The sequence below is a fragment of the Kryptolebias marmoratus genome, linkage group LG9 (genome assembly GCF_001649575.2).
Source record: "Kryptolebias marmoratus isolate JLee-2015 linkage group LG9, ASM164957v2, whole genome shotgun sequence".
In the NCBI taxonomy this organism is placed as follows: Eukaryota; Metazoa; Chordata; class Actinopteri; order Cyprinodontiformes; family Rivulidae; genus Kryptolebias; species Kryptolebias marmoratus.
The window spans coordinates 17,019,385-17,043,572 of record NC_051438.1 but is presented as its reverse complement, the minus strand read 5'-3'; the positions used below and the strand labels follow the sequence as shown (position 1 = coordinate 17,043,572).

General features: G+C 41.7%; 1 protein-coding gene and 1 long non-coding RNA gene across 3 annotated transcripts in view; one reads left to right on the top strand and one right to left on the bottom strand.

The window, feature by feature from the left end:
* si:ch73-233f7.1 (uncharacterized protein LOC100537710 homolog) overlaps nucleotides 1-3,651 on the bottom strand; it is a 6,804-nt gene extending 3,153 nt beyond the window's left edge. The window contains exons 1-2 of one of the 2 annotated variants that reach the window (XM_017427172.3): nucleotides 974-3,651; nucleotides 776-883 (exon numbers count right to left, since the gene is read on the bottom strand). In XM_017427172.3, coding sequence (XP_017282661.1) covers nucleotides 776-883; nucleotides 974-3,292 — 2,427 coding nt within the window. In that variant the 5' untranslated portion in view covers nucleotides 3,293-3,651. Of the gene's footprint in view, nucleotides 1-775 lie in introns of both variants that reach the window. The other variant, XM_017427171.3, reaches the window with a different exon arrangement.
* Nucleotides 1-22,720, top strand: part of LOC119617359 — a 30,995-nt gene extending 8,275 nt beyond the window's left edge. The window contains exons 4-5 of the long non-coding RNA XR_005233601.1: nucleotides 13,383-13,528; nucleotides 22,593-22,720. This is a non-coding gene — a long non-coding RNA (uncharacterized LOC119617359). The remainder of the gene's footprint in view (nucleotides 1-13,382; nucleotides 13,529-22,592) is intronic.
* Nucleotides 22,721-24,188: the final 1,468 nt, after the last annotated feature.

Below are 24,188 nucleotides of genomic sequence, written 5' to 3'. Positions count from 1 at the left end.
CCCCCCCCCCCCTTTGCGACTCCGCCACATTGTGTGTAGTACAGTTGCCTTGGCTGCGCGTTTGCCCTTGAGGCGCAGTTAGTGAGGTTATCTGTCCTTTATTGTTAGTCTGAGAGCAAGAAGGCGTCTGGTCAACAACAATAACTGTCTGAATAACCTTGCGTTCAGAACTCAGGTGAACGAGCTGGAAGCAGGTGCGCGCCACCTCATACCATGGCACCTGTTTAGCAGCGACACTGGATGATTATCCAGACAGGTCATAATTTATTACATTCACTACATTAAAATGATTTGTTGCTAAAACTGAAAGAGCTTCAACAACTCGTCCCCCTCCCTATTATGCTCTAACTGACGTCTCACTTCATTCTTGGACACGGTCTGTGCGCAGCATATGCTCCTCGCAAGATGGGGGGCCTTTACACTTTCATTAACATGTCAATTAAAATGTAATCTCACGTCATCTCATCTCTGACCCCGGATGCGAAACATTAGCACGGTCGTCACAATGAAGATGAATTACTCTATTGTTTTAATGTAGGTATATGTTAAAAAAAACGCACGCTGTGAAAAGAATATGGCTCACGGGAGAGAATGAAAAGAAAATCTGCGCGTTCCCTCAGGTTGATTTGAAACCTGTGTGTCATGCATGGTTTGACCTTCAAGGGATGGAATGTCACACACTGATGCAGACGTGTCAGAGAGTAAAACCAGATGTAGTGAAAAGGCAACAACGCACGCTTTTTAAGTCCTGCATTGTTTGCTGGTTTGACTCTACCTCGCAGGGAGTTGTGGCTCCGTTGTTCACAGATGCGCTCCGGCCGTTCCACGAGTTCTCCGCGCTCTTCGCCTCGTTGTTCCTCGGCGTGCTGCTCGGGCTGCACGGCTTCAGAAACATAAAGTCACTTTTGGCTGATTCGGGGGTCAGACACGCTTTATAACAATATGACTGAGAGAAACTGCTATTTCCATTCACCTCCATGCAGTTCGTCGGGACTTTGGCCGCGGAGGAGATCTGCAGGTTCAGGTTGGATTTTTTGAACACCTCTGGGGGCGGCTCCGGCTGGAACCCCCCGCAACAGCAGCAGGCTAAGGGGGGCAGGTTATACCCGCTGTGGGTCTCTCTGTCCTTGTAGCACTTGACCGCTGCCAGCACTATAATAGCCACGAGGAATATTAGAGATATTGTGCTCAGTGACACGATCAAGTAGAGGGCGAGGTTTGATGGGGGCTTCGGGCTGAGTGTGAGGTCTCCGAAATCTGACAGTGACTCAGGCACGCTGTCGACAACTGTGAGGACAATGGAGACAGTGGCGGACAGCGGTGGCTGCCCATTGTCCTTGACTAATACTACAAGTCTTTGCCTTGTTGCGTCTTTTTCAACTAAGCGGCGAATAGTCCTGATTTCGCCCGTGTACAGAGCCACGCTGAATAAACCCGGGTCTGTCGCCTGCAGCACCTGATAGGACAGCCGGGAGTTCTGTCCGGCGTCCGCGTCTAACGCTGTTATTTTGGTAACCAGATATCCGGCGTCCACGGACCGCGGGACCACCTCCGTCGCCACGGTGCCGTTTTTGGGCAGCGGGGACACAACAACAGGCGCGTTGTCGTTCTGGTCCAGGACAAACACGTTAACTGTGACATTGCTGGCCAGAGGGGGGAAGCCGGCGTCCTGCGCCTGCACCAGGATCTGAAAGTTTCTAAGTTGCTCGTAGTCGAAGGAGCGCAGCGCGTAGATGTTGCCGTTGTCAGAGTTGATTGAGACATAAGTGGACACGGGCATGCCCTGAATCTGACCGTCAAGAATAGAATAAGACAGATAGGCGTTCTGGTTCGAATCGGGGTCGAACGCTGTGACGGAGCAAATGGAAGCGCCCGGGGCGTTATTCTCAGTCACATAAACTGTGTATGAAGGTTGAGAGAACCGCGGGGGGTTGTCGTTAATGTCAGACACTTGAACCAGGATTGTTTTTCTGGTGGAGAGCGAAGGAGAGCCCAGGTCTCGAGCTGTGAGTGTGATGTTGTACTCGGAGACCGTCTCCCTGTCCAAGGACTCGCTCGTCACCAGAGTGTAATAGTTTTTAAAAGATGTATGCAGCTGGAAGGGAACGGTGCTCGGGATTTGGCAGTCCACGTTCCCGTTGTCCCCGGCGTCTCGGTCCATGACACTGATCACGGCTATCACCGTACCTGGCGGGGCGTCTTCCTGAACAGGTGTGGACACCGATGTGAGGATGACCTCGGGCGCATTGTCATTCACATCCAGGATGTCAACCAGCACTTTACTGTGCACTGCCACAGCCGACGGCCCCCTATCTTTAGCCTGCACGTAGAGTTCATACACACTGGCTTTCTCGTAGTCCACAATGCCCTTCACTCGGATTTCCCCCATATACGGGTCCACGCTGAACAGCTCGCGCACCTTGAGAGGTGCGTGCCCACTAAAAGCGTAGGTAACCTCTCCGTTTGAGCCCTCATCCAGGTCCGTGGCGTTCAGTTTTAGCACCAGCGTCCCCCTCGGTGCGTTTTCCACCAGACTCGCCCTGTAAACCGAGCGGTCAAACACGGGTACGTTATCGTTCGCGTCTAAAACTGTCACAGTTATCAGCGCGGTCCCGGAGCGTTCCGGGGACCCTCCGTCAAAGGCTGTGAGAACCATTTCGTGTTTTTTCTGCTGCTCCCGATCCAGTGGGGTGTCCAGCACCAGCTCGGCAAACTTGCTCCCGTCGTTGCGCGTCTGGATGTTCAGCACGAAGTGCGCGTTTGAGCTCAGCTGGTAGGAGCGCAGGGAGTTGGTGCCCACGTCCTGATCCTGTGCGCTTTCTAACGGGAACCGTGAGCCCGGTGCCGCGGACTCCGTGATGTCGAGGTTAAACTCAGTCCACGGGAAGCTGGGAGAGTTGTCGTTCACGTCTAAAATCTCCACTTCCACTCTGTAGAGTTCTAACGGGTTTTCAATGACCACCTGTAAGTGGAGGAAGCAGCTCGGACTCCGCTCGCACAGCTCCTCTCTGTCTATCTTTTCGTTAACAAATAGAATGCCATTCTCCAGGTTCACCTCTAAATATTGCTTCTTTGCGCCGGAGACGATACGAAAGCGACGGGCTGACAGCTTAGCCACGTCCAGACCCAGGTCCTCTGCGATGTTGCCCACAAAGGCTCCGTGCTCCAGCTCCTCGGGGATGGAGTAGCGAATTTGCGCCAGAACTAGGTCCACCACACACGCGCACAGGAGGAGACATATAACCAGACCAGTCACCGGTACCCAGCTGCCTCTGGAGAGTCGGTGATCCATTTCAGCGGCGTGCGTAAAAATCACCTCACCCAGACATCTTGCGCATCATAAAGCCATTTAGCAAGAAGAAAAAAACAGAAGAGAGTTCGCTTGAAAAGTAAAATAAACCCCCCCTGATGTAAATCTGTCACATCTGTGTGTTATGAAGAACTTTAGAGGATACTGGAGAGGAGAGCAGGGAGGGAGAGGAGAGTAACGGCGCCTCTTTCTGTGCGTAACGCTGGTGTGTGTGGAAAGGGGAGGCTCTGTGCTTTGATTTTCCAGTGTATTAAGCACTTGCAGGAGCTGGTGGGGAGGTGTGTGTGTGTGTTAGAGAGAGAGAGGGGGAGAGAGAGAGAGAGAGTTTATGAGTGTGTGTGTGTGTGTGTGTGTGTGTGTGTGTGTGTGTGTGTGTGTGTGTGTGTGACAAAGGGAGAAAGAGAGAGAGAGACAGAGATGGAGGGGGGCGGGAGGCGTAGAGTCTCGTTGCTCCGTATTGGAGGACGCCGACGATAAGTGCGACTCTAATTACTGTAGACGTTTAACCCTTTCACATCCTCGTGTCTGACCCAATAAAGAAACGAGTGGGTGTAAGTTTGACACCAGACGTCAGAGCCAGATTTGGATTAAAGGAGACAAATCGTGGTCGTTTTCTAGGTTTTATGTACCCGATGAGGGAGGATAAGGGATTTGTCCTGATATCCAAGGTGTCTCACAGCATGACAGCAGCAGCCAACATAATCTAACAGTGTTTTATTATGGCCACATTTTCCAGACTTAGGAATAAACTCCAGGGTTGCATTACAGAAAAAAAAAAAAAAAAAAAAAAAAAACAGGCTTAAAGCCCTCATTCGCTTTGCCTCAAATGGCCCAGTGGCCACTAGCAGTGGGCTCATGGGACTCCATAATGCTTTTTAATTAGAGCCCTTTGAAGATGAATGCCCACACTGCAAAACAGCCCCATTCATTAATCATCATACGGGAAATGGGCTTTTTACAAAAAGAATCTTTGATAGGTCCGGATATTCATTTTTAATCAACATTGAAATGAGTGTGAGCTACTTTGTGGAGCTTAAAATGATTACACTGACAATCGAGGGTGGACAACACATCCCGTATATAGCATTACAGACATTAATTCACTCGAGTAGACCTGAACATGTATCAACATAATCAACATAAAAGCCATGATAGCGAACCATAATCACACTTGTCTCTAATCAGGTATTATAGTCAGACTTCGTGGAAAATATTCATAGGTGATTTGTTTCATGCTGCTGAAGGGGGAAAAAAAGTCTTCAAATCAGATTAGAAGTGACGCCACTGGATAAAAGCACCACTACTACTTTGATTTTCTGTGGAAAAAGATCCTGTAAAGCTCGGCACATGTTTGCTCGGATCTAATCTTTTCACTTGTTAATCCTGGTCAGTTAGACATCCGCTGAATGACAGGGAGCGCGAAAAAAAAAGGAGGAGAGTGAACGCGAGGAATTAAAGGGCGTCTTTGTGGATTCAAGTTCGTCTTCAGAAAGACGAGAGCAGCATCCTAATTTTGAAACTGTGGCTTGAAATGTGAAAAAGTCTCTTCTTGGGAGTGACGGCACAGATTTGGCCCCCAGGCAGCAATGGGACTTTTAACAAGTAAAAAAAAGAGAAGAGAAAGAACAAGAAAGAGATATTTTCCGCTTTCAAGGCAGTTTTTTTCTTTTACACTTGGGGTTACATTTTCCATTAAATCACCTCTAAAAGGTGAAGATTGCACCTTGTTTTTTTTAAGCAAACTCTGATGTCTAATGTTGCTCTTAACTTTTCATGAGCACAAATAGAAGTTGCTTGTTTCATTTATTTCTTGAGAAACTATAAGAGAACAACTTCAACAATCAGAAAACAGAGACGTGAATTATTTTCAGCCTGACATTTAAAATGACTTATCGCAGGTCACCATTCACTTCTAAATCAAAAGGTCACTGCAATCAGTTGCTCCCCTCATGTAGGAGAACGGTGCATTACTTGTATTTCCATTGACAACTAAGGTTTAACCCAACCCTCCAACAAGCAGCCCGGAAATACAACATCCTCTCCTTTTCAGGAAACAAAAATAACCCTGAATCCCCGGGTTTAAATAAGCAGAAAACACAATCTGCTTGGAGACTTAACCTCAAACAGATGGTTAAGCTTCTTCAGAAATGATTACATTTCTGGCAAAAAAAAAAAAAATCACCATCGCCAGTTTCATTGCTTTCCCCTTCTTTTTAATTAACGGAGTGAAGGATTAGTGTACAGCTATCCGGGATCAAGCGTTCTCCGACGGAAGAATACAAATGTTTTGTGATAAATAATCCCAAAGCAGCAGGTCCGCCGCTCCCTCGGTGCCTGTTACATTAACATGCATTACACGGAGCATTAAGCCGCTCTCATCCGCCCCTATCGCCTGCTTCACCTCATTGTCCGACAGACAGACGGCCATTAGTTTCCTCTGAGCGGCCGCTCGACAGCCACCTGACCGTGACCCGACACTTCAGTCCCCGAAGAGTGTCACAGGATGAAGCGGTGCCGGAGGGTGGATCAAGGACGGAGCAACATAATGGTATCAACACGTATGTCATTCTTTAACACTCTCTAAAGCAGAAAGTTTTCTATAAATATGCACATCGGTGTTGCATTTTGGCCCCTATAATGCTTAAAGTGAGGCCAACAAGATAACTTTTTTTCTAATTCATTCTTGATCTGATGGCGCCATCTACTGGAAAGAATACGGTCCTACAACTGGGTAAAATCCTGTACTTTACTGAGTTTTGAAATGAAAGATCTGTCGTTACTTGAAGGAATGCTTATCAACAGTGAGTACGACTTAATGATTCATTTATTCTGTCATTTGGGGTTTCAGATATAAACAAGATGTCATATTATTATTAAACAAGATGTGGCTGAATGAATTTGAAGAAAAATAAAAAAACTTTATTGTTGTAATGTTTTGGTTTAATTGAATAGAAATAGACAAAAACATTACAAAAAAAAGCTAAGTTTAACAGAAATTCAGATACAGATTGACTTTAATAACATGAGAGAAAAAAATGCCAGTTGAGTATGAGTTGCATTAATACAGAATGTTGATAATAATGTAACATGTCATCTACGCTGGAGGCTAAATTAAATCGTGTCTCTGTCTGATAACCTTTCACCAAATTGAGCTGCTTGGGTTTCTCCTGTTCATCTGTGATCCTATGGCGCCATCTACTGGACAATAATCCACACGGCAGCTACTCTGCTGAAGAAATTGAATACTGTATCTAATTCGGTACCTTCAGATGTTCAGGGGGGAAAGAAATGAAAAGATGTTTTTGTAGAACGTTATTATCCACAGTTCACATTGACATTATTTGAAGTCTTGCTGTGACATTCATTCGGAATAGCATTGAAGTATTTATCATTGAGTAGACAAATAAATGTTGCAAAGCTTTGATGTGTTTTGATAGATGCTTGATGGAAAAAAAATCTTAGCATCACAGATAACACATATTTAATAATCTATGCAACAAACAAGTTTGCTAATTTAAAAAGCTTTTAAAAGACTGGGTATTTAGGAATGCTGCATAGGTTTTACTTTTTTTCATCTTAATATTTTGAAACACCTTGATCTTGAAAAGCAGCTTTACAAAAACATATGTGGCTTTCTTGTGCTTCATGTTTTTTTGGAAAACGAGCAACTAGTCTCACCTTGTGCAATCCTTTATCAACAGATACACAAAGCATGTGTACCGTGTGATTTGACAATGTTGGTTAAAAAAAGGTGTAGTTATAGGTAGTGTTTGCTAGAGTTTATTCAGCATACGTCAGTCAGAGTCCCACAGAGTGAGAACAAAAGCCGACGAAGGGATAAGAAAGATGCATTGTTTGGCATTGCTGCTTGAGCCTTTGAGACGTTGCTGAGGCTTGGATTGCATGTGTCAACACGGAGGGTGGCACAAAATACATATTAAAGCCTTTCAGCCTAAACACCCGTCTTTGTCAGGGATGGAAAATAAACCAAATACAGGTTAACATATAACCAAAGGGGGAAAAGTCTGATTTTTCTGTGGTTGTTAGCAAATATAAGGACAATTATCTTAACTATAAAGGTAATCTAATAATTTTATTTTTAGATAATAAATAATCAGTACATAAAGCTGTCCACCAGTACGACCCGGCTTACAGCTGGAGTTAATATTTTAGGGATATTCAAATTGAATTCAGCCCAGGTAATAAATCAAATACAAAACAAAGTTGTAATCTCACTGTTAGAAGCTGACAAAATGTTCATCTTCTTGTTAAAATGTTGGTTACAGATCACGTAACTCAAACCTCTTTTTTTTCCTCTGTTTTTTGGAACTTCATTCAAGAGTAGATAAACAACTGTTAGACTAACAGTTTTTAGTCTATTATTGTTTCTTTAGCCTGCCTTTGTTATGTTGTTTCACAAAGACATGTTTAATGTTGATTTCCATTTACAAACTCCTACTCAAAACATTTCACTTGATAATATAGGCCTACGCTGTTTATTATATATGTTTTTGTTGTCGCTCCAATAATTTACACTTTAAAAATAGCTGACTAAAACTAATGAGCTGTCATGAGAGCAAACTGATGTTTATTTGTTGTAATATGAGGTTTTGGATAAAATTAACATGTGATATTATTAAATGGACATAATAATTTCAAATGCTGTAAATAGTTAAACAAAAAAAATAAAGAAAACAATGTGTTTACAACAAAAAACAGTCAGTGATTGAGAGATTTGACCTAGAAATAAACAAATAGTAAAAAAGAAAAAAAACTATTTGAAACTGTGTGAACTTCACAAAAACTTAGGATTACCAAAGGGGTTTGTTGATCTCCAGTCAACAACGTTTATCATGAGGGTGACAAAAACCTGTAAATATCAATGTGACAAGTGGGCTAATCTAGACTGGAGGCTGGATTAAATCATATCTTCTTCCAGACTGTCTCCTGCTTTCCTCCTGTTCATTAATAATCCCATGGCGCCATCTAGTGGTCATTAATCTGAATGACAGCTATTCTGCTGAAAGACTTCATTGATTCATTAACGTGTGATGATCAGACCTGAAACTGTTTTCTCTCCATTGTTCTTCTTCACAACTTGCAGTTTTATTTGTTTTTACATACGAGTTATGACATTATTTCATGAAATTACTGTACTGTTTTTCACTGAATATGGACGAATGTATGTTGCATAGTTTCAAGCTGTTCTGCTGATATCTCCATTAGAGACTTAATGATAATAATCTTATGATTTTAACGTTCATCCTTACGGAAAAAAAGAGTTTGATAACATGACAAAGTTTTAAAACTGAATGAGTATTTTAGGTTTATTAAATTTTAGCTTTTTCCCATTTTAAAATCCTAAAACACCTTTTGAGAGTTTTTATTGTAAACCTAAAAAGCTGCTGATAACCACAAGAACAATAAGTTTATTGTAAAATGGAAGTGCAGAGACAAAACTGCATTGCTTTTCACATGACAGCATATAACTAATATGTATCAGGAGAGAAAATTACCATTTGAAAAATTGGGAATAAGATTGCAGGCTTTTTAAATGTTCAAAATTAGGTTTGAAGGTTATTTACGGGTGAAGTATTATTAATACAAGTCTGCAGCTGTAATTTCTTGGCTGCTTGCTCTGAAAGCTAATTTACTGTAAGGAAGTAGGGGCAGGGATATTTTATTTACAGATTTATGTCATGCAACTGAGCACCGATACAAGTTGAAAATAAATCCCATGAAAAGACATCATCATGTTTTTCATTATTGTTCATCTTTTTTCAATGTGCTGCCTTTTTCAAAGTGGTTTTAACATGTCGCCTATAAAGCCTGTGTTGTGTTGGGCGAAAGTTGACGGTGTTGCGTGTCAAACTTTTATGAAAGACTTTTTTTTTAGAAGTGTACAAACATGATTTTTTTTCACTGTCCTACAGGTTACCAGCTTTTTGTTATATTGAAGTAGGGTTTGAAAAGAAAATCAATAAATAAAAAACACTGCATGCTACAGGTGGGACTGCAGGGTGTGGAGAGGGAACCTTTCTTAAGACTGAAGTAACCACTGAGCCATAAGTGTGGCTATGAATTCTATAAGGGAAGTTGGTTGATATATTTTTTTTTTCCAAGCCAAACTATGTCATGTAATTTGTGAACACCACCAGTGTCATAGTCATTGTAGTTTAAATCATTAAAGTCTAAACTCTTTATAAACTCTTCAACTACTTTGTCATGTGGCTGCATGAAAACCTAACCTGAGAACTATAAAATAACCAAAATGTCTCAGATCACAGCTGCATCCAGACACAATATCTTCCTATATTGTGTTTAGGAAACCTTTCTCTAAGAATTATAGAAAGAAAAGTTGTAACAGAAAATGTAAACATTACTTTTAAAAATCATGTAAAATTTTTAATGCCTTGAACATGAGGTTTGTTGGTTTCAGGTACATAACATACTTTATAGAGTCAGCTTCCAAGAAGTGTGTTGATGTAACAATTAATCTACAGTGGAGGTATAAATTAAGAAATGGTCTCGTGTGATCACGACAGAATTATCTTTTCCTCAAAACTGTTCCTCCTCTCATGATTTGTCAGTCTATTTTATTCAGACGAGTTTAGCTATTTTTCTTCATTTTGGTTTCTTGGCGCCATCTGCGGGACATTCATCTGCATAGCAGCTAATAATGCAACGAGTTTTAAAAGCCATTCCACTTGTGCAACATTTAAATTACTGTCGTTCAACAGAAAAAAAAGAAACAAATAAAAACGCCGGACAGCGCTCGTGGTCGAACCCCGCACTCTGCAGGTGGGACCGCAGGGTGTGGGGGGAAGGAAGCCTAAACAGTTCGAAGTAACCACTGAGCTACGCCGGCGCAGGTGAATCATCTGACTCTTCCTCTTATAAAGCTTCGCTTTAGAGCGGACATAAAATTCGTTGGCAATTTGGTAGATTTTTTTTTTTTTTTTGGACAGTCAAAGACACATTGGATCATGACACGAATCAGAACCACGAGAATACAAAACAGCAACACAAAGTCAACACAGTAAATGTAGACAGTGTTTCTTTTCCTGTTTAAAGCGCCAGTTAGTGATCACGTGACTCAGACCTTTCCTTCCTGGTTATTCTAACCTTTTTCAGAGGACGACAATCAAATGGAAACACTGTTCATTCTTTGACCAAAAAAATAAACATTTAATATATTTATCTATTCTCTAGTTTATTTAATTTCGCTTTAATTTTGTTATTGCGCATCCATAGGCGTGTTCAGGTTTGAACTTTGATCAAACTGATGCTCACAAGTTTACAGAAGTGTTTAGTGTTGAACCTTTTTCTAATCGGGCTTTGACTTTTTTGGTGCCATCTACTGGACATTGGTCTGCATAGCAATACATTAGTTTTGTTTTAATAAAAATTCGTACATGTTTAGATACATTTTTGCTAAAATATATTTTTAGGTGTGATGAAGGCAAAGTTCGGCCACTCAGACATTTCCTTTCTGTTTGTTTTTTTTTTAACTTCATTTAGGAAGCAACAACAACATGAAAGCAGCTTTTAATATTTTAGATTAAAATCAATACAATGAACATAAATAATATTATCCTCATCTTCTTACATTTTGTTTTTAATTTTTCAAGTCTTTTATTTTTACTTTTTTTTTTATCATATTAGTTTATTTTCCCCCACAGAAAGAAGACACCTGCAGGAGAAACTGACATTTTCATTCATTTTCAGAATGTGTCATGTTGACACAACAAATCCACTAGGAGGCGCTAAAGCCTCATAAAACATACCAAAGTAGATTTTCCACATGCTGTCATCTGTCTTCCATTCCTCCATACATATATAAATACATCATCTCACACAGATGAGGTATCTATATCTGTTTTACAGGTGTGTGTGTGTGTGCATTTGTGTCTGTATAAATCTGCTTTACGATGATCTATGTGTGTTTTGCTGATGAATGAGCAAGCCTGAGCTTATTTCCTTTGCTTCAGCAGATGTATCTCTTTGTGTGTGTGTGTGTGTGTGTGTGTGTGCTGAGGGCAGGAGGTGAACAGAAGGCAAAGGGAATGGGAGTGGACCCAACAAAATGCAGAGATGTGATGAAAAGGAGGGTGACTTCCACCTGTGATTAGCTTCACCTCATCACTCCGCAGCTTTCATAATAACCTGCTGAACTTTGTCCAAAGTGTCACCACAACATCTATCAGTGAAGGCAAACAGAAAAGAGGAGATGTGGGAGTCAGAGGTGAAGTGGGAGGTCATGCAAGACAAAGAGATATGAGCAAGAAATCATGAGGGAGGAAGGCAGGTGAGAGAAGATAAGAGAGGACAACAAAATAAAAAGCCAGCAGGAAGAAAAAAAAATGTTAAATAATACCCAGAAGCAAAGCAAGTACAAGGAGGTGATAGGAAAATAAAGAGATGGGATAGGGGAAGAAGATGGAGGGGAAAAAAAGAGGGAAAAAGGGAGGATGGAGGTTTTTTCGTCCACATGCCGCTCAGCTGTGTAAACTGAATGTCTCTGCTGCTTCTCGGGTTCCCCAGAAGAAGGGGGATATTTATAGGAGGCTGGCAGTGGTGGTGTATGAACCCTTGCTCCGTCACACCCACTAATATTATCATTATTACTTAATATGCGCAAAAATTGGAAAATCTCAGCAACCCGAGATGCCTCCAGAGACAGTGAGTGCATGCATGGACTGTGTCCCTCTTGTCTCGGTTGGCAGGGCACACAGCCTTTTGGGCAAAGGAAAGAAACATTAAAGCAAACAGAAGCACAGGAAGAAGTTGGCACGCATCTACGATTGCAACCCGATCTACCAAACTTATTAGAACTGTCAAAGGGTGACGGACGTAGAAAAGAGTTTTTTTTAAAAAAGAGCGAGATGGAGCAGGGCGAGACAGACACAGACATGAGCACATATTCCACCTCCAGATTATAAGATTCCCGCAAGTTGCAGACGTGTTCAAACAGACTGCACATATGCACACACATTGGCATTTAGGTCCACAGCCACATGGTAACAGATGCAAATCCAGGCACACATGCAGAAACACAAACAGTGCGTTAGACATAACAGTCGTGCACGCGTGTGCACACATGCTGGAAAGGGGAAAAAAAGAAAGGAAATTCCAGAGGGAACAGGTGGGAGTGGTGATAGCAATCTATCAGGATGACTTTGATCTCCTCTTCACCTCTGTCACTGATGCTGAAATCCCTTGGATGGATCACAACTGTCTCAGTCGTCAATCATAATGTGCACATGCACGCCCAGATGTAATAACGGCAGCACACAGACTCACTTTCTAAGTAGAAGTGGGATGAAAGATGAGGCTGTGCTTATTTTCTTTTATCACTGATTTGCATCCTAACATATGGGATGCTGACTGTCTGCTTGTCCACATAATCTCCCCTTTGTTCTAGCCAAAGTCTAGAAAAAGAGACGCATCTCTTGTCATTATTCCCCAGTAAGACGCGCCAGTGTTTATGTGTGTGTTTGTTTGCTTGTCGCATTAGTAAAATATCTCATATCTCAGTGGACGGATTTTAATCAAAATCCCTGAAAGTAATCATTGGATGTTCATCTGCAACTGATTAACTTTTGAATTTAACCCAATTCCAGATGGCTACTCACCTTACAAAACATGAAAATGGCTATAACCCAGCCAAATTTACAAATATTCAGATAAATATGGTGTGGCAGTAGCTCAGAGTCATCCTCAAAACAAACTTCATGCGCTGTCAATATAAGATAATACATAACATCATTTATGAGGTTTGACTCCATTATTTCCCATCACAACATGACTTCAGTTCAAAATATTGGCATGAAAGGAAGTGGGCATTATACAATACATTCTTTCAAGGAATGCTAGACCTTTATTTATTTTTTTCAGTTTAGTTCAGTAAAAGAAAATGACCTGAGGGGGGCAGTGTTGAGAGGAGGTGCAGGAAGAATTGAGTTGGGTCACACCTGAAACATTACAAAAACCATCAGGGGAATGTTTGGTCTGAAGGTGAAATGAACCAGCAGGCAATTTTGATCATCTATCATTTTCTCCTGATTTTCAGCAAGATGACCCGACACTGGAGGGAGAAAAGAAAAACACGAGGAAGGAAAGAAGGAGGAAAGATGGGAAACAGTGAGGAGACAGGGACTTGGCAGACAGTGCCCACAGAGGGCAGAAGTCAACAACAGTAAAAAGATTGTTTTTAAGGTAAGTGTGCACAAGTGTGTGAGTTCTTCGGCATATGAAAATAATTCAGTAAATGTTTCATCACATACTAGTTCTTAGAATGTCCGTTACACCAGCCAAAACTGTGTGTGCATGTGGGTGAGTGCCAAGGCGAGATGAGAGTGGAGAGCCCCTGCCTTAGGGGCCACAGAGACAATTGACTGACAAGCTGCATGAGCATGAATTGGCCTGTGTACGCTTTCTCCATTGTATATTCTTATCATCCCAGCTTCATCTACTTTTGTCCCTCTGATTTGCCCATACATTACTGTGTGAAAGTTTTAAACCAGCCACTTTAATATTTTGCTATTTCAAATCATTTAAAGTGGTTTTCCAAACTTTCTGAAGCCCCTTCAAAGTTTTTCTTTGACCTTTAGCTGCTTTTTAACCTAATTTCTATCCAGTCCTTGTACCTGAAATCTGAAAGCATGTCATAGAGCACAGAGTCTGGAGAAAAAGGCAAAAATCATTGTCCAGGTAATCAAAACAAGGGGTCATTTTTATTATTTACAGGCTTATACTTAACAACTCTTTCTCAAAAACAATATACCTTTGTAAAAAAAAAAAAGCTACATTATCTAATAATAACCCTCTACATTTTTGGATGACACTGTTTTTTAATTTATTGCTGTTTTTTCAACTGCACCATGTCTGTGTTACTATGCAAATGTATCTGCATTGAGCATAGTTAGACCATCTTTATGCTGACGGTGATGAGGTTGAGACAATGTATCAGTACACCTGATCAATGCATCTAGTCAGTCCAAAGGTTTACTCAACTTTCAGCAGACTGATGTAATTAGCAGCCTTGGCATGCATATATGCACGTAGTAACAAAGACGTTGTTTGACTGAGAAAACAGTGACAAACTGAACAAACAGCATCATGCAAAATGTAGAGGTTTAATATTAGCTAATGTAACATTTTTTTCACATCGGTATGTAATATTTGAAAAAAAAAGTTGTTTTTATAAGCCTCAAAAACAATAAAAATGGGCCTTCATTTGGCTCGACATTAGCATAGCCTGGATGAAGACTTATGTTCTTTTTTCCATACTCTGAACTCTATGGCTGATGTCAGGGCTGGTAAAACCCTAACTATTAATAACCATTTAACAAAACATCACTTCAAAAATATCATCATTTTTTAAGTTTACAAGTCTTTTTTATACCTAAATGATTCATAGGTCAGTGTTAAATGGTTTAACAACAACACAAATCTTCTTGAAATAGTCAGATATTGGACTGAAAATAATGTAAACAAAAAAAAAGGACAAAGGCCTCAAGAAAGCCTGATTAAATATTCCTCAAGAGCACTTTAAAAAATGCAAGAGAGTCTGGCTCCTTGGACGACTCAAGATTTTTGCACAATACTGTTCACTTTTTCTTTCCACCTCCGCTACATTCTCTGGACATTTTTCTCCCAACTATCCCGTCTTCTTCCATGTCTTCTAGGTCTGTTACATTAGGGCTGGTTTTATGAAACCCATGGCAATTACCAACTTTAAAGTTATGAATGAAGGTGTGCCCATGAACAGGTTTGCACATAAACACATCGGTCAGCTTGTAGAGTATGCTGCACTTGCAAAACATGAGCAGTAATCAAGAAAACATGCAAGGAGGGGAAAAAAAAAACTGTGACGAAAACTGTTTGCAGAAATTATTCATTTCCCTTCTTTTTTATGTTTTCCTTGCACTCACTGTATACCCCTCCTACTCCCTTGTTTCCCTCGTTCGCTCTCACTCTTTTTTCCTCTTGCACATTCCATTTCATTTTGCATATCCCCCCCAAAAACACACACACATACACACCCACACACACACATTAAACCTCATCATTTTTTAAAACAACTTACCTTTACCCCCCCTCTCTCATTCTCCCTTTTTCTCTTTCTTTCTTCTCACCACCTCATTCCCCCCCTCCCCTCACTACCTGACATTGTGGCTCAATGCCCAATGAGTCACACCTCTGCTAAAACCATCAGAGATGGAGAGAGGAGGGAGCGAAAGAAAGAACTCGTCTGGGAGAGAGAAAAAGCACGAGTGTATGACAGAGAGAAAAATATAGAAAATAAAAATGGGAGGAGAGAAAGTTAGGGAGGCAGAAAGAGAGAGCCTCCAGAGAGAGAAGAGAGCACAGAGTGCATTTAACTTTTTGACTCCAGTAGTCAGTATGTGCATGTCAGGAACAGTTAGGCTGTTGACAACACTTTCTGCTCTGACACACACACGCACACACACACATATGCACACACAGACAAACATAGCCCAGCTCAATGACACCATGCATAAGCCCACCTGCATCATCTGCAGGCACACACATGGACACATACACATATATAGCAAACCTGAGCAGAACGTGTGGCTGCAGCCCTGCCTCTCTGCATCAGTCAGCCTCCCCCACGCTCTTTAACAGTTGCTATGGGAAACCACACAAACACTCCCTGTTGGGCAACACTGGGAGTCAGGAGAGGACACACACAGGTCACACACCTCCCCAAGCCCCATACATTTGTAAGCAGTTGCATGTGTTGATGTGCGCGAATGGGTTTGCACATTTTGTGCCTATGTTTCACCCATAAATTGTTGTGTTTGTGCATAATCTGTTTCCTGTTCTGGAAGAATGCTTCTACACAAAAAAAAAAGTTCATTTTCAAAAATGATGGATGAAACATATGTGATGAAAGAGGCACAGGAGTGTGTGAACGAGCCAAGAAACAGGGAATCAAAGAGATAAAAGAGTTTGGCAAAAAAAAAAAAATCTAAATAGGGCTGGTGGTAATAAATTGAAGTGTTGTTTACTACAGTAAGTCTCCTTTGTTCTGTGATTTTGCTCACGATGTCCCTTACCCCTGAACTGTGAACTTGGCTGGCTTGTTAGAGTGGGGGCGCTGGCTTTAACGAGGCTTATGTTTTATGAACCCTGAGGGACTGCAGCAAGCTGTGTGGATGCTGCAGCATGCCACGTGCCTGTCAACATTCAGCGGTGTTGTTTTTGAACACATTTCTGCTTCAGTCAACTGTTCTGACAAAAAAAGACCTTCTCTCTCTGATAGTAAATCAATACGTTCGCTGGAAAAAAAAAAAAAATAGACCCAATCAGATTCTCCTCCTTTTAGATCCTTAGGTTATCTTATCAACACATAACCAGATGGGAGCTGGTTTCATGTCTTTTGTCTTTGGCTTTTCATCGAAGGATTCATTCAGATTTTTAGGGGAACTAAAAGACTTGAGTTGAAGACTGTTTAGTATGTCTACAAAAGGCCCAATCTATTCTGCTTTGATGGGGTCAATCCCAGCTGAAGCTCTGGGTTTAGGAAGCGGTATAGGCTTCTAACCTGAGCTGTAATGTTTTTAAAGCCATACCAGCCAGCCACAAAGCTCATTTTGCCCTTTGTGTTGAATACACCAGACAAAACCTTGGAAGCCATCCACTGCAAAGCACATTCCTGGAGTATTTCTTTTTTTTTTTAACAAGTGTGGGATGGGGTCGAACAACAATTACGGTAAAATGTGACTAATATGTCACAGACATACTGGTGTGTGGGTTTTTTTTCCTGACCTGTTCTTTCTTTTTTTTCCCTCTCTTTTTATCCCCTTCTCTTTTCTTGAAAATCCTTCCCTCTCACTTCAAACCCCTGTAATTACAAACAAAAGAGCTGACTCTTCTCCAGCTGAGCAATGATAATGATGGAGAGTAGTGCATGTGTGTGTGTCTTCATCAAAGCCGCGTTGACGTTGATGAGTGTAGAGAAATGTGCGGAGGACAGTAAGGATTAACACAATCTGGGCATGAAGCCCTGCAAACTGAGGGAATGGTGTGTGCGCTTGTGTTGACTGTGTCTTGATAGCAACGATCCAGCACATGCAGCTGCTCTTGTAGCTTGGCATTTCAATGAGGCAAACAGACACTTGGAGTAAATGGAATACAGACTGAGGCGGTGACAACAAACGGGCCAAAGAGATTTAAGGAGCAGCAAAGTTGAGAACAGGTTGCACTTACAATCTCAAGGCTGTAAACAACAAAACAGGAGTGTGTTTGTAACAGACGTGGAGACTTATTGATCACCCGCTGCCGAAAGGCAAGGGAGGGTGGTAATGTTTTTACCTGTGTGATTGTGTGTTTTTTTATCTGTGAGTTAGCAAAATATCTCACAAACCACTGGATGGATTTACATGAAACGTTTGAAAGATTATCACTGGATATACACATAAAACTGATTGACTTTTGAACTCAACCTAAATAAGATGGGCAACACAGCCAGTTCACCTTAGCAAACACAAACATTGCTATAACTCCCCTAGTTTTACATATTTTGAGCTAAAATTTGGTCTGGTGGTGGTTGAGAGTCCTCCCCAGTAAATACTTTGAATAATGGATTGTAATGAAAGTAACAAAAAGTACTTTTTGAGGTCAACCTAATTTAAGATGGCTGCCACAGCCAATCAGGTTTAGCAAGAAATGGCTATAATTGAGGAAATTTTATGGATACCACGCTAAAATTTGATGTGGTAGTAACTGAGAGTCATTCCCAAGTTGTACTATACTTTGTAACAGAATTGCAACATCTATCAATACTGCATTTACCAAAAATGTTTATAAGTCACATAACTCATGTATAACATGATTTCTCAACATAGCATAATCTTAGTTTAAAACATCCATGAAAGGCAGCAGGTGATATTCAATCTTTTGAGGAATGTTAGGCTCTTTAATTTGCTACCTTTTAGGTAGAGGTAACAAAAAAGAAATAAATCTAACGTATAGTACATGAGGTTGAGCGCACAATGTGAGTTGCAGTTGTATCTAGGCCACATGTATGGATGGTTGCGAGGTAGAGTGTGTACCGCCTGGTTGTGTTTGGAGCTGGCCCAGGCCAGAGGAGCTCAAAGCACTGAATGTCATCATCAGAGCTGTCGAAGAGCCAAGCAGTAATCACACCCAGATCACCTACACACTCACGCCAACTTACAACACCAGTCACTCCAGAGCAGTGTGTTTGTGTTTAAAAAAAAAAGGAAAAAAAAAAGAAAAGAAAAAGAAGGCGCATTGATTGAGGTAAGGTAACAAACAACAAGGAGTATATGCATTAAGATTGCATTTTATGTTACTGCAAAAACAGTGTTGAGACAAGCATGTGGTCATAGAGCAAGCTCAGGGAGGGAGGGAAGGCTCGAGATGTGTGGAGAAGAGGGTGTATTTTTTTCTCTCCTCTGACTTCCTCCCTTTCTCCATGTCAGTCTCATATCCCACCCCTCTATTTTCCATTTTTACATGCAGCTCCAGATGTGAAGGGAGTGAAATATTAAATTACCAAAATGGGCTTGTTTCTGCACTTTGGCTACATCAAAAACAACCCAGCCTCCGCTATGTCCTGACCTTAAACACACAGACGCACCCCCACAGGCACGTGCATGCATGCACACATACACTCTCTCACACACATTTACACTTTCTGATGAAATGTGGAAATGAGTATCATTTACTGGATGTTAAAGGAACAAAGTAATGCATCTTTCTTAGTTATTGGTTTGATTGTCCTTGAAGTAGCTTGTTTGACTTGTTTTGCTTTCAGTTATCAAACTCAGTTCCTGTTACAGCAAATAAATCAGAGTCATGTTTCTGTAAAGGTGCTGGGCAAGAAAACAGTTCTACCTATTCACTTTTAGAGTGCCTGTTGAAGAGTTTCCTGCTAATAAAAAAAGAGTTTGAAAGGAAGTAAAACTAATTGTCGTAAATAAGAAAAATAGTAAGGTGCAGGTATATTCTGCATTCCCTTTACTATGTTTTGTTATGGTTCATGCTTCTTTGTCTTTGCTGAGTATTCACCTTAACAATCCATGTTCATTTTCATTTATCAGGCCTGAAACTGTACAACATCAGCAGGGCACCATGAGTCTTCACTGAAAACTCAATGGGAATGTAGAAGACAACTCTAGAGTCCAATTCAAAGATAATTGCACAATTCAGCATCAAGTGTGACACATACCAAGGTGGTGCTCTGTTCCACTCCTATTTTACATGGGCCTGAAAACTCTTAACCAGATGATAACAAAGAGTGGCTATAGATACCATTTCCAAAGTGGAACAGTCATCAGATGACATCAAGCTGTATGCCAAAAATGAGCGAGACAGCTCCCCCTGCTTTACCTTTCCAGGTTGCGGGGGAGCTGGTGCCTTTCTCCAGTGGTCTTATAGTGCGAGAGGCGGGGTACACCCTGGACAGGTCACAGGTCTGTCACAGGAGAATAGAACAGAATTTAACAAATGTGGCATAGGAATATATTGTGCTTCACAGAAAAGAAATCTCAATGACATGTCAGTGTTTTTTAAAAGCCACAAATTGAATCTGACTAATGTTGTTTCAAATTAAAATCTAGCTGTTTTCACTTTTATTGTCCTTGTGCCTACTGAAAGCAATTTGTTGATGAGTTCTGATACAAAACGTCAAAACAGTAAGCTAACGTCAAAACAGTAAGCTACAGTATATGGTTTTAAATGGTGCTACATCAGAGGCCAACATTTTCTTTTTAACTCCCATTACAATGTTACAGTATATCAAAAATCTGTACATATTGTTCTGAAAGCAAAGCCCCCGTCTACCTCCTATATAAACCGTAAGAAATCCAGGGGATACACATGACTTACTGATTGAGTGTAGACAACCTGAGAGCAGTTTAGGATCACAGTAGAGTTAACACTGTCAAATGCCCAGCAATGAGCACCTCAACAGGGGACAGATGAGAGTAACATGCGAGCGTATGCTGGGCGTGTGTATGCCTGTGCATAGTATATGTTAAAGGGTGAGCATGAAACAAGTGTGTATGAGAGTGTGTGCATGTGGGTGTGGGTGGGTGGGTGTGTGTGTATGTGTGTGTACGTGTGAGGGCTACCCTGCTCAGGGCATTGACTGAATTGTTTCCACATGTGTCTTAACACAGAGTTCTGGGCGGGTTTGCAGGACAGGAGAGGAGAGGGGGGCTGCTGTAGCTGGTGTTGGGGAGTGCATTGAAGGAGGGCAGGGGGGGTCAGGTTTCATAGCACTGTGCAACACATCTGGGTTGCAAGAGCAGAATTAGTGTTCCCATGGATAAAAACACATAGCCTATGCACAAATGCATTGACGCACACCTTGATGAATCGGTGCACAAAACATCTGTGATTTGTAAGCAGCCCTCATGTGCACATCCTCCACCACAAACACCGCTGCAACACAAAATATGCTTGTGCACACAATCTGCTACCACACACATTGCACAACCAGTGACTTAGTTTTTTTTATTTAAGCTGCAAGTTCTGCTTACTGTATCATGCTCTGCTGCTTTTATACTCTGGCACACACTGTCATGTTCATCACAAACGTACTAATACACACACACAGACACACAAACTCAAACACTACTTCTTCCCTGGCACAGCTGTCCCAAATGCTGCGGGAACACGGGCGTTTCACTGGCACTGGCACAACACATGGAAGGAAAATCTGAATGTGTTCTAACTAATCAGCCCCCTATTCCGCTCACAGAGAGAGTGAGAGAAAGAGATGTGAGAGATGAGGACTGAAGGACTGTGCGACGTGTGCAGCAGGTGCTGAAAGGTGAGGAGGCAGCAGACAATGCGTGTGTCGGAGTGAAAATGTGAGAAGACAGACAGAGTGACAGGGCAAGATAAAAGAAGGTTAGAGGTGAATAGATATGAAGAAAGGGCTGAGGAGAAAAAAAAGCCAGAGTGAGACGGGATAAATGGGAGAAGGGAGGGGGGGATGCCAGTTCCATAAATGTTTAATTGCCAGCAGGTTTATTCATGTTAAGCAAGAAAAAGAAAGCAGAGAAAAGGGAGAACTTAAACAGTACAAAATCTGTCTAGCTCCACTTAAATCTAATTTACACAACAAACAGAGAGAGGAGAGAAGAGAGGGCAAAGAGGGGGGGTAAAGGAGGAGAAAAAGCAAAAGAGAGGAAGAAAAATGCTAATTGGCTACAGTTGGGCATGTCTGGCCTGAGATGAAAGAAGATGAGGACAGAAAATGAGGGAACAGGAGGGAGGAAGTAGAACACAAAGAGAGGAGAGAAGAAGAAAGCAAGGAGAGGATGATGGATGGATGGATGGATGGATGGATGGATGGATGGTTGAGGACAAGCATGCCAAAGCTTTAAATGAAATCCACAAATTGGTCAATGTGAACTTATCGGTTATTAAAACTGTTTTTGAGAGTCCTTTTTGAACTAAACAACTACCTTTAAATGCTGCATAAAAGTTTAAAACGTTATTGATTTATTTCATACTTTATTCTTCGTCTTTTCATATCTGGATTCTGTTTTACCCATCTCAACCCTTTTCTCCCATTGATTCTTTCTTTAACTCCTGTTTTATCACACCCTCTATTCTCAGTCTCCTTTGTGTTTTTCTTATTCTCATATTACTTCAAATCACCTGCACATGTGGAAACCACAGTGCAAATGTGACAAAAAAAGCCTAATATGTCAACTTTGTCCAGAATAAAATCAAAGTGCCCCTTAGGCTTAGGCAGCCTTTGGCATCACCTAAAAAAGGTCATGTGTTTTGTGGCTCAACAAAAGTTTAGGACATCTTTAAAAAGCCTGCCTTCGTGTTTTTTCTCTGTCTGTAATGCAGATGTCTTCAGGCTAATACAGCATCTGTGCTTTGTTATCCATCTTACTGTTACGCAAGAACCTGGAACAAAGAACAACAACACTTGCTAAATATGCTGTTTATTGATATTAAAATGCATTCAACTGTGGTCATAAATTCAGTTTGAAAAGCCTTATTATTCTGATTAATTGTGAAAACAAAACAAAGATAAATAAAGGGAGGCCACTAGTGGAGAGTGTATATCTGAGGAGGTTTGGACTCCTGAACCAGGCCAGGGAAGCAGGAAAAGGGGGCAGGGAAGGGGGGGAGGGGTATTCTTCTGCTGGGGATCTGCTGAAAGTCTAATATGTGTGTGTTTTTATATTCAGCATGATTTAGTCAGTGTCTGATTTACATTTAACCCCACTGCCGCACTGTTTCATTTTTCATTTAGTTGCTGCCCAAGGCCATGTCCCAGATTGGAGACAGCTACACAACCCACTGCTGCTGTCTGCTCCACCAAGCTGCTTCCTTTCTAGTTGTCTGGTCTGGTCAGAGGAGATGAAGACCTGTAGGTGACCCCAAATCCCTAAATACAAACACACACACACATAACATTCTTGCACATTTCTATATGCACACCCACATACATAATTTTCCTTGTGCACACACACAAACGAACAGGGGAAATGCAGACGGAGCACACACACAGAGACAACATGTGGAACAAGTCGTCTAATCCCACTAATACACAAAAATCTGCAGAAGCAGACAGGTATAACACAGACATTACACACACTCCAGAGCACAGTTATGTATTTAGTGAGATTTAACCCTAACACATAAACACACACACACACACTGAAACCCCTAATAACCACACACTTACAGAAATGTAAACACACAAACATGGGTTACCATCACATTTAAAAATCTCCATATCAGAGCAGAAATTTACCAAAATATCCACAGGCAGCAGACACAAGTGTGTGCGCACAAACACATGCACCTGTGGTTTCAAGCCAGCACACAAGAACTCTTTACTCTTCGAGCTGTCTGCCCCACTTAAAGTGAGCGGCACTTGTGAAGAGGATCTGACAGACAGAGAAAACACTTGTGCACACACACACACTGCGATGAGTACACTACTGGAGCAGAAGACCTGACTAAGCTGAATTTCCCTCTGCTCCCCTTTCCTATTTTCCATCTGCCTCAGCATAGGAGAACCTGCCTGGGGAAAATTTGTGCCCACCGTACACACATGTGCCTGTCTTCACTTTCTTCTCCTGCGACACTTAAACATCTACACACACATCCATGGACACATGCTGATTCACACCATCAGTCTCTCTAGTTCTCTTCTGCCTTCTATTCACTGCTTTTTATTTATCGGTAATCGGTCTCCACATGTTCTTTTAGCTTTCATTAAATCTAGCCTTATCTGCACCATATCTCTGCCATGTCTTTATATATATAGTGTGATGTGGTTGACCAGCATCCAGGGAGAAACAAGTGCAGGAGTCCTGGCCAAACTTGCCTGCCTCTCTGCCCAAATTACATGGGACAGTTCCAATTACCCTGTGGCCAACCAAGGCATTTCCTGGGTTAGAACTGGTGACGAACCCCCCACCACCACCACCCCCACTGCTTTGCTGTGGTTGCACGGGGTGTCATTAGACGCTTGTTTTACTGCAACCCCAAGAACGTGCCCGCCGGCCGCATCCACGCCACGGGAAGCACAACTGCAACGTTCCAATAACTTTGCTGGGCTTGATGGATGACAAATGGGAGAACCGTTGAAGTAACGCTCACGTTAGTAGTAAATTCCTGCTGACCAAGAGGGAGATAGAGAGGGAACATTGCTAAGGGGTGGAGGAAAGTGAAATTAAAGACAGGCTGCTGTGACTTCTAAGAAGAAAGTAACCAAAAGCTATTCTATTTTATTAGGTCGGATTAAACACACTGGGATTAAATAAAATATGTGGACATGTTATTTCCAGAATGATAAGTAAATGTCTACATGGGTAATGACAGTGTGACCTGGAGGCGT